At 35.3% G+C, this 15494-nt stretch overlaps 1 protein-coding gene across 6 annotated transcripts in view; it reads right to left on the bottom strand.

The window, feature by feature from the left end:
* The window catches only part of NAALADL2 (N-acetylated alpha-linked acidic dipeptidase like 2), a 1170852-nt gene that overhangs the window by 427820 nt on the left and 727538 nt on the right, over window positions 1-15494 (bottom strand). For all 6 annotated transcript variants that reach the window (XM_072961150.1, XM_072961146.1, XM_072961152.1 and 3 more), the window contains one exon: window positions 6936-7077. In XM_072961150.1, coding sequence (XP_072817251.1) covers window positions 6936-7077 — 142 coding nt within the window. The remainder of the gene's footprint in view (window positions 1-6935; window positions 7078-15494) is intronic.

The raw sequence follows: 15494 nt of genomic DNA, 5'->3' as shown, positions 1-15494 counted from the left end.
ATGGCATCACTGGTGAATTCTACCAAACATTTAAATAAAATTTAACACCAATCCTTCTCAAACTCCTCCAAAAAAAACAGAAGAGGAAGAAATATTAAACTCGTTTTACAAAGTCAGCATTACCCTGATGCCAAAGCCAGTTAAGGACAACACATACACACAAAAAAATTACAGCCCAATAGTCCCTGAGAAACATAGATGCAAAAAAATCTCACAAAACAGTATCAAACTGAAGTAAGCAATATATTAAAAGAATCTTATATAATGATCAAGTGGGATTTATTTCTGAGATGCAAAGATGGTTCCACATACACAAAGGATAAATATATGATCATTTAAATAGGTCAAGGAAAAGCACTTGAAAAAAATCAACATCCTTTCATGATAAAACCCCCAACAAATTGGATATAGATGGAATATAGAGCAACATATTAAAGGGCGCATAAGACAAGCCCACAGCTAACGTCACACTCAATACTGAAAAGCAAACTGTTCCTCTAGGGATGAGAAACAAAACAAGGGTGGTCACTCTCTCTGCTTCTATTCAGCATAATACTGAGTTGCATGAGTTCTTTACATATTTTGAATATTAATCCCTTATCAGATATATGATTTTCAAATATGTTCTCCCATTCAGTAGGTAGTCTTTTCATCTGATTGATGGTTTTCTCTGCTGTGCAAAGCTTTCTAGTTTGTTGTATTTTCAATTATTTTTGCTTATGCTGTCTTTGCTTTTGGTGTCAAATACAAAACATCGCTGCCAAGACCAATGTAAAGGGTCTTACTCGCTATGTTTTATTCTAGTGGTTGTATATGTTCATGTCTTAATTTCAAGTTTCTTTTTCATTTTGAGTCAAGTTTTGTGGGTGGTGTAAAATAAAAGTACAGTTTTGTTCTTTTGCATATGGATATCTAGTTTCCCCAGCACCATTTTTTGAAAAAACTACCTTTCCCCCATTGTTATTCTTGGCTTCATTGTTGTAAATTAAATATATATGTGTGTTTTTATGAGCAGCTAATACACTACATGGCATACCGATTTTCTAAGAATAACCACTCAAAAATGTTTCTGAAAGCTATGATCTTAGACACTTCAACAATAGATTCGAAATTTCCAATTTTCTGGAACCAAGAAATCTAAGAAAACTTGTTACCAAAATTATATTTCAAAATGAAATTTAGATTTTTTTAAAAGTAGTTTGAATTTAAACAATCTATTTTTCAATATGTTGCAAAATAAGCTTTCTGAAAAAAATTCACACTGTGTAATAATGAGCTCCTCTTTAAATGGTTCTCAGAAACTGTGTTGAACAATATTTCATGTAAATATGAAGAATTTGGGACACATACAAGAGCCACCACTTACAGTAAAGTAGTAAGAATACAGACACTTATTTTTTCCCAACCAAATGACAAGGCATTTCATGCTGTGAATATCTAACACTCCACTTTGACAACTAGGCACACATTTATATTTTCTGCTATTCTAGTTCTATACTGTCTCAGTTGATTTAGTGCCAACTCAAGTCAGTCTTTCAACATTTGTCCAGGTAACTGGACCAAGAACATCTGGTGAAGACTTGTCACAAATTACAGTGATATGCTTCATTCTTTGAATGCTTTTGGTTGGCAGCGGTGATGTTGAACAGACAGTAGGTAAACAACACACACATCCACTGAATTGTAACACTGGGAATATTAAATAAACTGTGTCGTTTGATACACTTCAATAGAGTAAAACGATGGAAACGATTCTCCTCTCCAGAATTTAAAACAAAAGGAAACAAAAACAGGATTTTAACAAACAGAGAAGGGGACAAAGACAGAAAGCTTTAAATCAGGATGGATTTCAGGAAATCGGGTATAATGAGAATCAAGTCTAAGTCAAGAGAAAAGAAATATCTTGGGTTTCAGTTAAATAGTAGCCCAGAGATTAGCCAGGCAGTTATCTGGAGATGATACTAAATTTAAAATCTCCTCGTAGCCTACAGAGTTTTCAGAAGATGTATTATTAAGGGAAATAATACAGAAAGAAAAGGATTTCTAACTCCTAATACCATCTCTAGTCCTTCAGATGTCTGACAACCTTAATGCCTAGAAATTGGGATAGGATTTTCTTTTCTATGTTTCAACATAGACAAAATCGAATACTCCTTAACGACATCAAGCTCTCATTTCTCTGTTTATGCTCACCCCACAGATTTTCTGTTTTGAGCTTTACCTTATGTACCAAGTTAAGGATTTTAGGCCAAGCACAACTCTGATTGTAAGTGATCACTGGTGTTATAACTGTAACTCGATACTGTAAATCTCAGTTCTCACGCCCCGTTTACCTGAGCCCTTAGATAACATGACCACGCTTCTTGTGCTCCAAGTGTGAGAATAAAATTGTGCTATTTATATGCTAAAGTCTCTCAGAATTCTAAAATTATATGGTTCTAGGGAATAAGGTTTGCTTGGATCATAGTTTAATGTAGTTAAGACACTCCTGGCAAGTTGGCGGAAGCAGTTATAATAAAGTTTGATAATCTGAACATTTAATCTTTGAAATGTTTGATAAATTATCAAAGGAATTAAGAGACTAGACTTCTGATATCCTACTATCTTAAATGGAATTTAAAAGCGTTTTGAATCAATGCAATCTCTGCTCTTCTGAGTGGTGAAAGAGATGCAAGAGAGTTCACAGAAGCATTTAAGGAGAAAAATTATGCTTAAGTGTTTCTACATACTTTTTTTTTAAGTATAGTCCAGGATCAGAATTATCAGGCAAGTAGTCGTTATTAAGAGAACAACTTATTCCTCAACAACCGTTTACTCAGAGCCTGCCGAGTACAGAAATGGGGCTGAGGATGCAGAATACGTATGTTCCTCAGTCCTGATTAGTGTGGAGGCAGCGATACAAGATGCTGAAAGAACAGTAATGTGAGGTCACAAAGTTTAGGTCAGTAGCCCCAGTGGTCAAATTCAGATGTTGTAGATAAAGAAAGGTACAGATTCTCTAGCTCAGTGATCCTCAAAATTCAGCTGCATCAGAGTTACCTGAAGAATTCGTTAGAAGACAGATGACTGGGTGCCTTCCAGGGAGTTTCTATTTAAATTTAAGGTGGAGCTCAAAATTTTGCATTTCCTTACAATCTTGTGAGTCATGTAACAGTATATTCCTCCTTTTTATTCTATAAAGAATAAGGCTCGGAGTAGTTAATTAACATGCCAAATGAAGCTAAAGGCTCATTCTTGTTAAAAGAATGATGAATTATTTTCTGTGTTAGAGGGGCAAAGATTTTAAAACTTTTTTACTCTTTGCTCTGATTCAATCATGATCAAGAATTATTTGGATAAGCAATAAGACTTATTGAGCAGAACTTTAAGATCATGTGTTGTTTGAACAATCTATTTGGGTTACGCATTGTGGAAGAGTGTGTTGATATTCTTGGTTTTTGTCTTTCTTTTTAACTACTTAAACATATATAAAAATTGTGGTATACTTTCCAGCAGTAAAAGGGAATAACTAATACCTGTAACTATGAATAAATATCACAGACATTATTCTGAGCAAAAACCTGCACACAATAGAATACATACCTTGTGTTTCCATTTTTATGATGATCTAAAATTGTGTACCATGAAAATGTGAAACTGGTGGCTAGCTGGTGTTGGTGACAGGGAATTACTCTGAAGTGACTCAAAGAACCTTTGGAGGTGATAGGAATGTTCAAATACAGAATAGAGATGGAGATTACATGGCTGTATCCTTTTGTCAGTTAGGATGTATCTGTTTCAGTTTATGTAAATTTTACTTGGAAAGGTAAGTGGTGCTTTGGGGTATGTGGAGATGTACAGGCAAAACAGAAATGGTAGACTGCAGATAGCCGATGAAGCTGGTTAAGGTAGATGGAGGGTTCATTGAGCTATTCTATTTTGTACACATTATAAAACAGACAAACAGAGGATTCAAGATAGTAGCATAGGAAGATCTGAACTCATCTCCTCCCACAGACAAAATGAATCTACAACTACACATGGAATGAATCCAGTGGAAAGGGACTTGGAAACTGGATGAACAGAGCTTCTACAACAAAGTGTAAAAGGACAGCATGGAGGTGAGTAGGAGAGGCAGAGATATGACCTCAACAAGTGAAAAAAAAGAAAAACACATCCCAGGCTCAGAAATCCACAACTGTGAATAATCACAAACGTATGGATCTTTATCCTGAGGAGCAATGGGTTCAGCTCCACACAAGGCATCTCAACCCCTAGATCCTGCACAAGACAAACAAGCCCCAAAACGCGGCTTTGAAAAGCCAGTGAGAAATATGTTTAGGAAAACTACGGAACTGCAGGGAATGAAAAACTTCTTAAAGGGCTTACAGGCAGACTCCTTTGGCCTGAAAATCAGCACCGAACACCAGATTGGAAAGCACATGAATATAGGTGAAGGAGATGTACTGCCTAATCTTAAAGTTTCTGCTAGGGAGGGAGGGAGGAAGTAACCAGCTGGGGCACTTAAAACAGACAGGGGCACTTAAAACAGACAACTACTTACAAGAACGTTATTTGTGAACTTCACAGTGACCATAAGGAAACAATTTATATTAAATACACAAAGGAAAATGAGAAAGAAATCTAAATGTAACACTAAATAAAACCACCAAAACATAAGGAAAGAAAGAGAAGAAAAAAACAGAAAACAAACAAAATGTCAATAAGTACGTATCTATCAATAATTACTTTAAATGTAAATGAACTAAAGTAGCTAATCAAAAGACAGAGGGGCAAAATATATTAAAAAAAAAAGACTCACCTGTTTTCTAGTTAAAAGAGACTCACTTCATAAGAAATGACACACAAAGAAAATGAAGGGGTGAAAAAATACATTCCATGCAAATGGGAATGAAAAAGCTGGAGTAGCTATACTCATATCAGACAAAATAGACTTTAAAACAAAAACTATAATAAAAGACAAAGAAGGGTATTACATAATTTAAAAAGTGTCAATGCAGCAAGAAGATAAAACATTTACAAATGTATATGCACCCAACAGAGGAGCACCAAGGTATATAAAGCAAATATTAATGGACTTAAAGAACTTGAAAGCAATACAATAATAGTAGAGACTTTAACAACCCACTTACATCAAGTTCATACCAATTCAGGCCTACATCACGAAACAAGAAAAATTCCAAATAAATAAGCTAACTTTACATTTAAAGGAACTAGAAAACAAAGAACAAATAAGGCCCCAAATTAGCAGAAAGAAGGAAATAATAAAGATCAGAATGGAAATAAATGAAATATAGACAAAAGAAAAGAAAAGAAAACATCAATGAAACTAAGAGTTCGTGATTTGAAAAGATTAAAAAAAAGTCAACGAGCCTTTAGCTAGACTAACGAAGAAAAAAAGAGAGGACACAAATAAATAGAATCATAAATGAGACAAGTTATAACTGTAACCAGAGAAATACACAGGATCACAGGAGACTACTACAATCATATGCCAACAAATTGTACAACCTAAAAGAAATGGATACATTTCTAGAAACAAAGTCCCTAAGACTAAATCATGAAGAAACAGAAAATATGAACAGACCAATTATTAGTAAGGAGATTTAAACAGGAATCAAAAATCTCCTAACAAACAAAGCCCAGGACCAGATGGCTTCATTAGCAAATTCTACAAAACAGTCAAAACAGATGTAATACCTATTCTTCTCTCAGTGTTAACACAAAATGTTCAAAGATGATTTAATACTTATCTTCCAAAAAACTGAGGGGGAGGGAAACCTTCCAAACACAGTTTACAAATTCAGCATTACCCTGATACTAAAACCACACAAGAAAACTACAGTAACTGTAGAGTGATTAACACAGATACAAAAATCCTCAACAAACTATCAAAAAAAACCCAACAAATCCAACAATACTTTAAAAGGATTATACATCATGATCAAGTGGGATTTATTACAGGGAAGCAAGGATAATTCAACGTCTACAAAATAATCAATGTGATACATCATATTAACAAAATGAAGAATCAAAATCATTTAATTATCTCAACAGCTGCAGAAAAAGCATTTGACAAATAACTATCAACCAAATGGATATAGAGGGAACAAGCCACAACATAGTAAGGCCATATATGACAAACCCACAGCTAAGAACACACTCAATGATGAAAATCTAAAAGCTTTTTCTCTGAAATCAAGAACAAGGCAAGTATACCACTCTTGCCACTTTTATTCAACCTAGTATTAGAAATTTTAGTCACAGCAACTAGTCAATAAAGTAAACAAAAACACCCAAATCAGGAAGGAGTAAAACTGTCACTATTTGCAGATGACACTATATTATACATAGAAAGACCCCACCAAAAAGATGTTAGAACTAATAAATGCATTCAGAAGTAAGGCTGCAGGATACAAAATCAATATACAGAAATCTGTGGCATTTGTCTACACTAATAATGAACTATTAGAAAGCGAAGTTAAGAAAACAGTTTCATTACATCAAAAGAATAAAATATCCAGGAATAAATTTAACCAAGTAGGTGGAAGACTTGCACACTGTAAGACGCTGATGAAAGAAGTAGAAGACACAAAATAAACTGACAGTATTCTTCAAGCATCAAGTTAGTAAAAGAAAAACCAAGGAATTGCTTCATTTTGAAGAGGGTTAAGGCTACAACACATAAAACGTTCTCTCTCTGTTTGCAATACTGTAATTTATTGAGACAAAAATCTATTACAGACTTTTCAGGAAGTTTTATTTCAAAAAATGAGTAGTCTGTAACTTTGGGAAGATAAAATTTTGCTTTTTAAAATATGGAATGTTAAGAATTCTTCACCTTTACTAACCATTGATTACTTTAGGTAGCACATACTTATAAATTACAACCTTGTAATGCTTACAAGAATAATAAGGAATAACAATGAACTTACCAACACTTGGATAACCAGGCGTAGAAGGGTCTCCTCCTGGATTCAGTGACACCATGAAGCTAAGATTTGCAGTCTTTGGTAAATCACAGGGGTCAATATATAGAAGAACACCTCCAAATCCAGCCTTTTCCAATAAGGAAAGCTAAAAGAGGAGAACAAATTGTTAAAAATACCATCATATGCATTAGACGTTCATATACTGCTATTTCATAGATGGGACTAAGGTAAAGTGATGCCTTTTTCTGTTTTCCTTTTAAAATAAGCAGACAATTAGAGTTATCCTACTGACCTCTTCCTTTTCTGTCTCAACAGTATTTAAGCTGCATTCTGATAATATTTATATTTGATTTCAGTCATCAGCCTTCAGAATTCCTCCCTTTTTTAATTGTCCAAGTAGATCTGGATGTTTTTACTTTTGTGAATTTAACAAAAGAACTGCCACAGACAAATTTCAGTCGTGAAAGAAGAGCTGTTCTGATCACTGTCATGTCCTTTCCTAGAGCAGAAGACACCCAGGGTATTTTGATCTATTTCCTCCAGGGCTGAGGCTGTCACAACATCTGCTAAAATGCTGAAAACCTTTCACACTGTATGGCAACAGCCACTGTCCTGAACTCCACTGTACAAGACACTCTGGTCTCTCTGCCCTGGATGTCCCAGACAGACCCCTAAGATACAGCAACTAACAGGGATATACAGAACCACAGGACGGGCCTAGTGAATGGTCAGCTCCTGTTCTGTCATTCAGTATTTTTAAAATAGCCCGATTACCTCCTATGAATATACTTAATGCAAAGTTTCCTCTCTGTTCTTCAGTAAGTACACAATAGGTAAGTACGATGGCACAGATAAACTTAACGTCCCAGATTCTCTTTAACTTGTTAAATTAATTTTGGCGGGTAAAGATCTTATTCACTGTAGTGCGACTTACATGATGTAAAAAATAACCATGATTTGCTAATCCTATTTGCTTCCCAGGGGAGAAGAAAATTAGAAGGACACTAGGGAGTAACGGAGAGTATGACTTAGAGTCCTGTGGAGTAAACATAGTTGCTGCTCTTTGTATGACTCTAGTTAACACCTATATTTCACTTTCCAGTTACTGTTTATGTGGCCTATTGAGTTTTACAGTGGACTAAGCAAGGTAGCAACTTGTGTCCCAGGCTGGACCACCCCATGGGGTTAGAAATCATGCTTATCTTTTGTACCACTGTACACCTTGCATATATAGCAGGCACACAGTTAAGAGAATTACTGAATCATAGAATGAATGGGAAAGATGCTGATATGGCACAATAGTTACTCTTGAAGAAAAGAGCTTTGAGAAAATATTCAGGAGGTACTTCTATTGGAAAAACAAAACATAATTGTAAGTATAATATGATCTAACTACACATAGGAAATAACATGTAGAAAAATACAAACTGACACGATCTAAGTATGCTACATTAATGGCATCTTTCCAGTGCCTTTGTTCTGTACTCTCCATTTTTAAACAAGTGATGAACAAGTATGAATTATCTTTGTAATAAGAAAAAAACTAACACTGAGAACATAAGCTAAGTATAATTGACCAACATGTACCCTCTATAAGAAACCAGTCTGATCAACTTTTTCTTTTCCATCAGTGTTTTAATGAAGGTAGGGCAAGGATTCAGGGAGAGAGGAAGAATGAGAGACAGAAAAAAAGAAAATATTTCGTGAATAAGAGGGCCACATTTAAGACTGACTTTCCAAATGCTCAGACTGAAGTCCTTGGAAGGCCTTCTAATGTTCAGATGCTGAAACTGTTATTCTCTAAAAGAATAATCAATGGAATGATTTTGAATATTCTGCTTATTATAGGAAAATATATCAAGAAACAATATGAACTTCTCTCAAAAGCAGTTTTAAAATATTAAAAAATACTCTTTTATTACTAAAGCAATCTGTGACCATTAGTGAGTAAGAGATACACATACATACACACACACACACACACAAAACCCCAAACCAGTGTCCCATTATCTTACCAGTCAAGAGGTAGCAAATGTTAACATGTTGGAGTTTTTAGATTCTTTTATTGGGGCTTATGCACATCCATACATATACTTACAAAACAAAACTACCTACAAAAAATACTATTTTGCAATATTGTTTTTCACTTACTGTATACTAAACATTTGTCCACGTTGATATGTATAGTTTTAGATCATTTTAATAGCTATATACTATACACAAGTGATATTAAGTACTACTATAAAGAAAGGTCATCAAATGTTATTTAACAAATTATTCCTGACTGTTGATCACACAAATTATTTTTAATCTTTATAGTATATTGCAACAAACTTCCCTATAGTTAAATTACTGCATAAATAACTATTTTCATGAAATATATTTTCACAGGTAGAATTTCTAGGTCAAATATAGTAACTTACAGTGAAAAAGAATATGAAAACGAATGTTCATGTAAGACTGAAGCATTATGCTGTACACTAGAAATTGACACAACATTGTAACTAACTCTACTTCAACAAAATATATATATATATATATAAAAATTCCTGTGTTCATGGTTTTTTTATCCACTCATTTCCCTCCAGAAAAGCTCTAACAAGTTATATTCTTACCAGTAATATATGTGAGTACTTGTTTCCCCTCAAAGTCACCAACATTGAATATTATTACTTTTCAAAACTATTTGTCAATCTGGCCAAAATTTATTCATTCAAATTCTTAAAAATTACTAATGAAGTTACCTTTATTTTTGCTTGTGATTTTGACAAATTGCATATTTTCTTTTGAGAATTACCTGCTCCTGAAAATTATTTTTATGATTCGTGGCCCATTCATCCATTCACAACTATGTAATAAGTGTCAATTTGGTGCAGGTAACCTGCTGTCATTGGGAGGTGGAGGTAAATAGGACAAGGTCTCTGCTCTTGGGAAATTCACTTTGCCAGTGGAATGACCCACAGTTTTCATCTTGAGTGCTAACTCCAATTAACTGGTCATGAATAGCCATCTGGAGAAGGATTGCGATGCCAGGTTCAGGGCAGCGGGAAGTGGTTCCATGAGAGATTTCTGCTATGGACATAAGAAAGAAGTGGCGGGCCACAAATTATTTTTTTTCAATCTGCTGATCCTGCTTTGGTGGAATTGTCAAAATATCTTTAAAAATCTCTTCTAAAATGGTAAATATGGTAACTATTTATTTAATGTCTTTGAAACCTAGTGCTTAAATTTATCTTAGCCAAAAATAAAATACTAGAGTTGCATATTTCGTCTCTTCCGATTATATTTGGTAACATGTTATGATCCCTTTTATAAATACATATCACAATATGCTTCTATAACTGATGGCTGATAATAAAACAATGTGGTTCAATAGCATACTGTCTTTGGCCAGAGTTGATTACCTCTCTATAGCCTTGAAGAGACATCTTTATATGTGAGTTGACCCCTCTGCCTAAAATAGCTGGACCTGAGGTGGACCTCTCTTCAGTGTTGTCAGATCTGGTTCTTGATGCCATTCTTCACTGGCCATCAGAGAGCTCTTAAATAAGTAGTTTAATTCAGTGACTCAATTTCAGAAATTGTCTGTTACTGGATTTCCAGTGACACTAGCAATAGAGGAAATTGCCTACATTAAATCAAATTTTAAAAAGATTCCTTTGCTTTGTTAGCATTGAATTTTGAACATGAGGTGAGGGGTGCCTAAAATGCTCAGAAGATCTATGATTCTAGTGAGATTATATTTTTAAAAATAAATTCAAAGGCAAGCCAATGCAAACAGGATGAAGCCAGGTGTCACTGGACTGTCTGAGGGCAGAGTGTCCCTGGGTGCCTGGGTGAAAATTATTAGCTCTGCCCAGGACCTCTCGTAACTGGAAACCTAAACTAACGATTATACTGAGGGTCCATCTAATGCCTGAAAAGAGGGAAAATGTAAGGCCGAGATCCTTAACAAGGATCCTTGATCCTTGAACTTCAACTGTCCTTTGCTTCTCTTTCTTGAGTATTAATGTGTTAAGTTTGGGGTTCTCAGCCATGCTTACCACCTTGTAAACTAAGACAATATTTGAGATTAGTAGGGCCAATCAGAACTTGGAACGGAGACATACAAAGAAAGAGTCAGGCAGATGGTGTTGGGCCTGAGTGTTGTGAGGTCATGGAGAAGCAGGCCGTAGCCACTGGCCAGGGCAGTGCACTGACCCAGAAGGCTATACTCCCCTGGGGGGGGCATTGTTTCCTAATTCACACGAAGTGCCATGTGAGCAAATGGCCTCCCTATTTAGAATCAATCCTCTGACATGTGCAAACTAGTGTTTTCAGGGTGTAGAAACTGAGAGTCTTGCCAAGGCAACTGGTAACTATAGAGGAACCAGAATTCCGAGAAAACAGAGATGAGAGCGGGCAAGAGAGGGTGGCCTGCACAGAGCCTGGGGCCACCTGTGCACCTTTCTCTTGGACTGGGTGATTTTCCTCCTTTTCGCTCAGAGTGCTTCTGTTCTTTGCAAGTAAATCAAGCCATAACCAAGACAAGTGAAAAAGCATGAAACTAGGAGATGGTACTCGGTTTTACTATCGATCTGAACACTAAATAGCTCTGTGACGACTCAGGATTTCACCAGGCCTTGGTTTCACCATCCATAAAATGCCAGAACTGAACAATGTTATCCCAAAGACTCATTCTGTTCTAAATTTAAAAACCACATAGTCCAATCCTATGATTTAAAAAATGTTTATGGAGACATTTATTGTACTTTCAAATATATTGTCACATATGAAATTTGCTTTTAAACTATTGGTTAGGAATACTCTCTCCAAAAATAACACAATTTCTATGATTAAGGAAGATTTTTCAGGGAGTTTTTGTAATGTAATTTCATACAACATATAGCATAAATATTTTCACATTGAACTTCTATTAGGGACAAATTACAAAGAAAACTGAAATACTTAGAGTCTATACAGTGAAACTCTTCTGAGTTATTGAATTATTCCCTTCTTTTTCCATTTAAATTCAATTCTAATTTAAATAGTACACTGTGAAGCATTAATTTCATCTTTCAAAATGATTTCAGTGTTTACACCCAAAAATAAATATGACAATTGCAGTAAATCATTCAGGGTTAAATGAATACTATTTCAATGGAGTCATTAATATTCTTTTTAAATTGAAAATATTTCTACTCTAAGTACTTCAACCAATATTTCATTTCCAGGAGAGAAGTTAAATATTGTGTAAATTTACTAAGTATGTTTATTCAAAATGTCCACCAGTGGTAATTACTAGTTCCCACATAGCTAAGGATTCTTCCTCCTCCTTGTCCTCAAAATAATCACATCACGCTTCTACAAACACAAGAACCTTAAACCAGTCTCCTATTCACATGCCTCCCATCCTTTTTGTTTAATTCAAAAAACTGCTCAGTGCTGCGACAACATTATTCTTAACCAAGTTTTCATGGGTACTAAAATCTCAACATGCGTCAGGTGTCTGAGATCGTTGTAGACTAGTAACTGAGAAGTGGTCCTTAGCAATCCCAAGACACTTTTCTGTCTGTATACAGTCAGTAAGCTCCCTTCAAGCTATGTCATGGCTTCACATCACTGAAGCATTTATAAAGTCCCCAGTCTTCGAAGTGAAATTGTATTCGTATTATTATTTTTTTTATCCTCAGTAATTAAAAAGGATTGAGTGGGTAACTTTAGTAGCACTCAAAAATAACTTGCTTGAAGACAGTCCCTATAGCTTCATTTTATCCCCCTAGTGCCTAATGTAGTATCTGGCAACAAATGATTTTTCTATTGTTGAATTAATGAATAAATCAGTATATGTACCAGTGAATGAATGAATCAAAGAAAAACAGTGCATACAGGTACAAGTATGTTACATGAATGTTATTTTGCTCTATGGTTCACACCCACTGGCTGGAAAACTTATGCAATAAATTTTGCTGTGACATCTTATATATGTCCATTACAATGTTAGTGTAAATATTAGGCCAGCTTGTTTGAGATTAAAAAAGAAAAAAAATACATTCAACTGTGTTGTCTCTTCATACTTCTATAAAAATACACAATTGAAATAGGTTTATTTTGTTCTGACTTTTGTTTTATTTTGTCTTGTTACCTAAGAGCTGCGATAAAGAGTGGAGACTAGCCTGCAGGGATTTGAACATGTGAATTTTATCTTACTGACAGGGTCTTGTAGATAAAATGTCTTTGACCAAGAAATATGATCTCATATTTCTTACTGCAAACCATCCTAATATATTTCTCCTTGTGTATAGTATATAAAGTTATCTGTCACCAAATAATCACATCAGAAATAAATGATACTAAGAATCATGGGCAGGAGACAACAATCATCTTGAACAGATCTTACAAAATCAAAAGCTCTGTAGGAATTATTCAGGGGTAGTAGCTTGGTACCTGAAAATGGTCCAACATAGGTTTATATCCCTGTTGCCTTGGATAGAAAGCATGTGGGAACTGGGTGACTTCATGGTGTTCAGATATTCAGGGGGAAAAAAATAATTGAAAGAAAATCAAAGCCAGAGAGAACAAAAGACAAAGGACCTTGCTCTGATTTCTACCACTTAACTTCTCTGCTTATTGGCTTTCACTTTTCAACTGAATCATCTTTTCCATTCCAGAAAGAGGATGCTGTTGCCATGGCCACTTAGACAATCTACTCCTTCACAGTGTCCACGAAGGGAACTGTGGTTGGTTAATTCTGCTGGCAGGCTCTAATCTACCTAGTGATGCTACTAAGTTGTCACCTGACCCTTTTGAACATCCTGAGTGTCAGCCTTGCTCTTTGTTTTCACAGGTCACAATGTATGAGATCGCTGAACTACCACCTGGTATCAAGAACCAAAGGAGGAAGCTTGTGTTTTCCTCAGTGATTTAGCCTCTTCAAAACATTGGTCCAGCATTAGAACCATTCCTCTGGCCTCCGTAGCTAGAAAAGTTTTCTGAGTCTTCACATGGAAAACAAGAGCAGATGTAACATAATGAGACAGCCTTAGTTTTACAGATAAATTTAAGATCTATTGTTATGGGCTGAGTTGCGTCCCCCTCCGATCGTATGTTGAAGTCCTAATACTCCGCACACCTCAGAATGTGAATAAATGTGAAAATAGAGCCTTTGAAGGGGTAACTAAGGTTAAATGAGCTCACAGGGGTGGGCTCTGATCCAATATGGCTAGGATCCTTTCCAGAAGAGGGAGGGAAAGACATCAGAGAGAAAAGGCATGTGGGGACACAGCAAGGTGACCACAGCAAGCCAAGACCAGAGGCCTCAGGGGGAACCAAAGCTGTCAACACCTTGATCTTAAATTCTCAGCTTCCATAACTGTGAGGAAATAAATCTGTTTTGAGGCACCCAGGCTGGGGTATTCTGCTAAGGCAGCCCCAGCAAACTAATACATTCACAGAAGGTAAATATACGCAAATTTTTATATAAAGGCACAGGAAAATAATGTGACTAGAATTGAGGTCTTCTGAGACATCTTCAAGCCAAATCATCAAGTGCTAATTGTACAAATACTAAGGGCCAGATACTGTCTCAGAAGTTATTTGCTAATTTTTATCCAGAGGCTTGATATAAGTCACTTCAATTCCCATTATCCAGTCACTGAAATTGTGATTTAGGAAGGTCAGGAGCTTGACGTGGGGTCAGAGCTAATAGGTGGTAATATCAGGGATGAAACTAGAGTTCCCTGAATCCAGGCCTAGTGAACTCTTCACTAAAACACACCTTTCTTTTCAACTATACTGCCATCCTTTACAAAGACAAATAGACTGGCTAAAGGGTGAATTTATAAAACACATCAGATGCATCTTGCTGTGATCTGCTTTCTGAGAAGACGCTAAAATCAATACTGTGTGAATTATATATCTGTTTATTAGATTGCTAAAAAGACCTGGATTTTTACAAAGTGACACAGTGGGGATTATTATGTATTAAAACAACAGAATGTGTGCAATTTAGATTAAGGATTCATGTCTCTAGTAAAAGAATAATAAAAACCATGAACTAAAATTTCATGGTATATTCTTATTCACTTAAATAGCCCTGATATATGTGAAAAATCAATACACTGGACATATGATATAATTTCTTAAGCAGATAATTTGATTTCAGGGCTCAACTTTTGTTATTCTTTCTTCCTGAGATTATTTTCTCCATTAACAGATTTGTTGTTTGGTCCTTTAATTGTTTACTGTATTTTATTGTTAGGATGCCTTTAGTGGGGTTTATGAGATTCCTATTTGCTTTATTTCAGAAATAAATTCATCTTTCTGTGTTAAAAAAAAAAAAGACTTATGGTGAGGAATATTCACTGTAATCAGGATGAGTGTATACAAGGCATAATCACAGCATTCCTCTTCGATTCCACCAAATGAATACCTTTACTTGGATTTCAAACTGCTTTACTTGACGTATCCAAAGTTATTTAAATGATTCTAGTGAGATTAAAAAGAAGCAATGACCTTCTGCTTTTAAAAAGAAAAAAACTTGAAGTTATTCAGAAAGTAAAACCTGTTGTCAGAGTTCTGAAA

The sequence above is a fragment of the Vicugna pacos genome, chromosome 1 (assembly GCF_048564905.1).
Source record: "Vicugna pacos chromosome 1, VicPac4, whole genome shotgun sequence".
Classification (NCBI taxonomy): Eukaryota; Metazoa; Chordata; class Mammalia; order Artiodactyla; family Camelidae; genus Vicugna; species Vicugna pacos.
The sequence above is the reverse complement of the archived record's forward strand: the minus strand, read 5'-3'. Positions and strand labels throughout refer to the sequence as shown.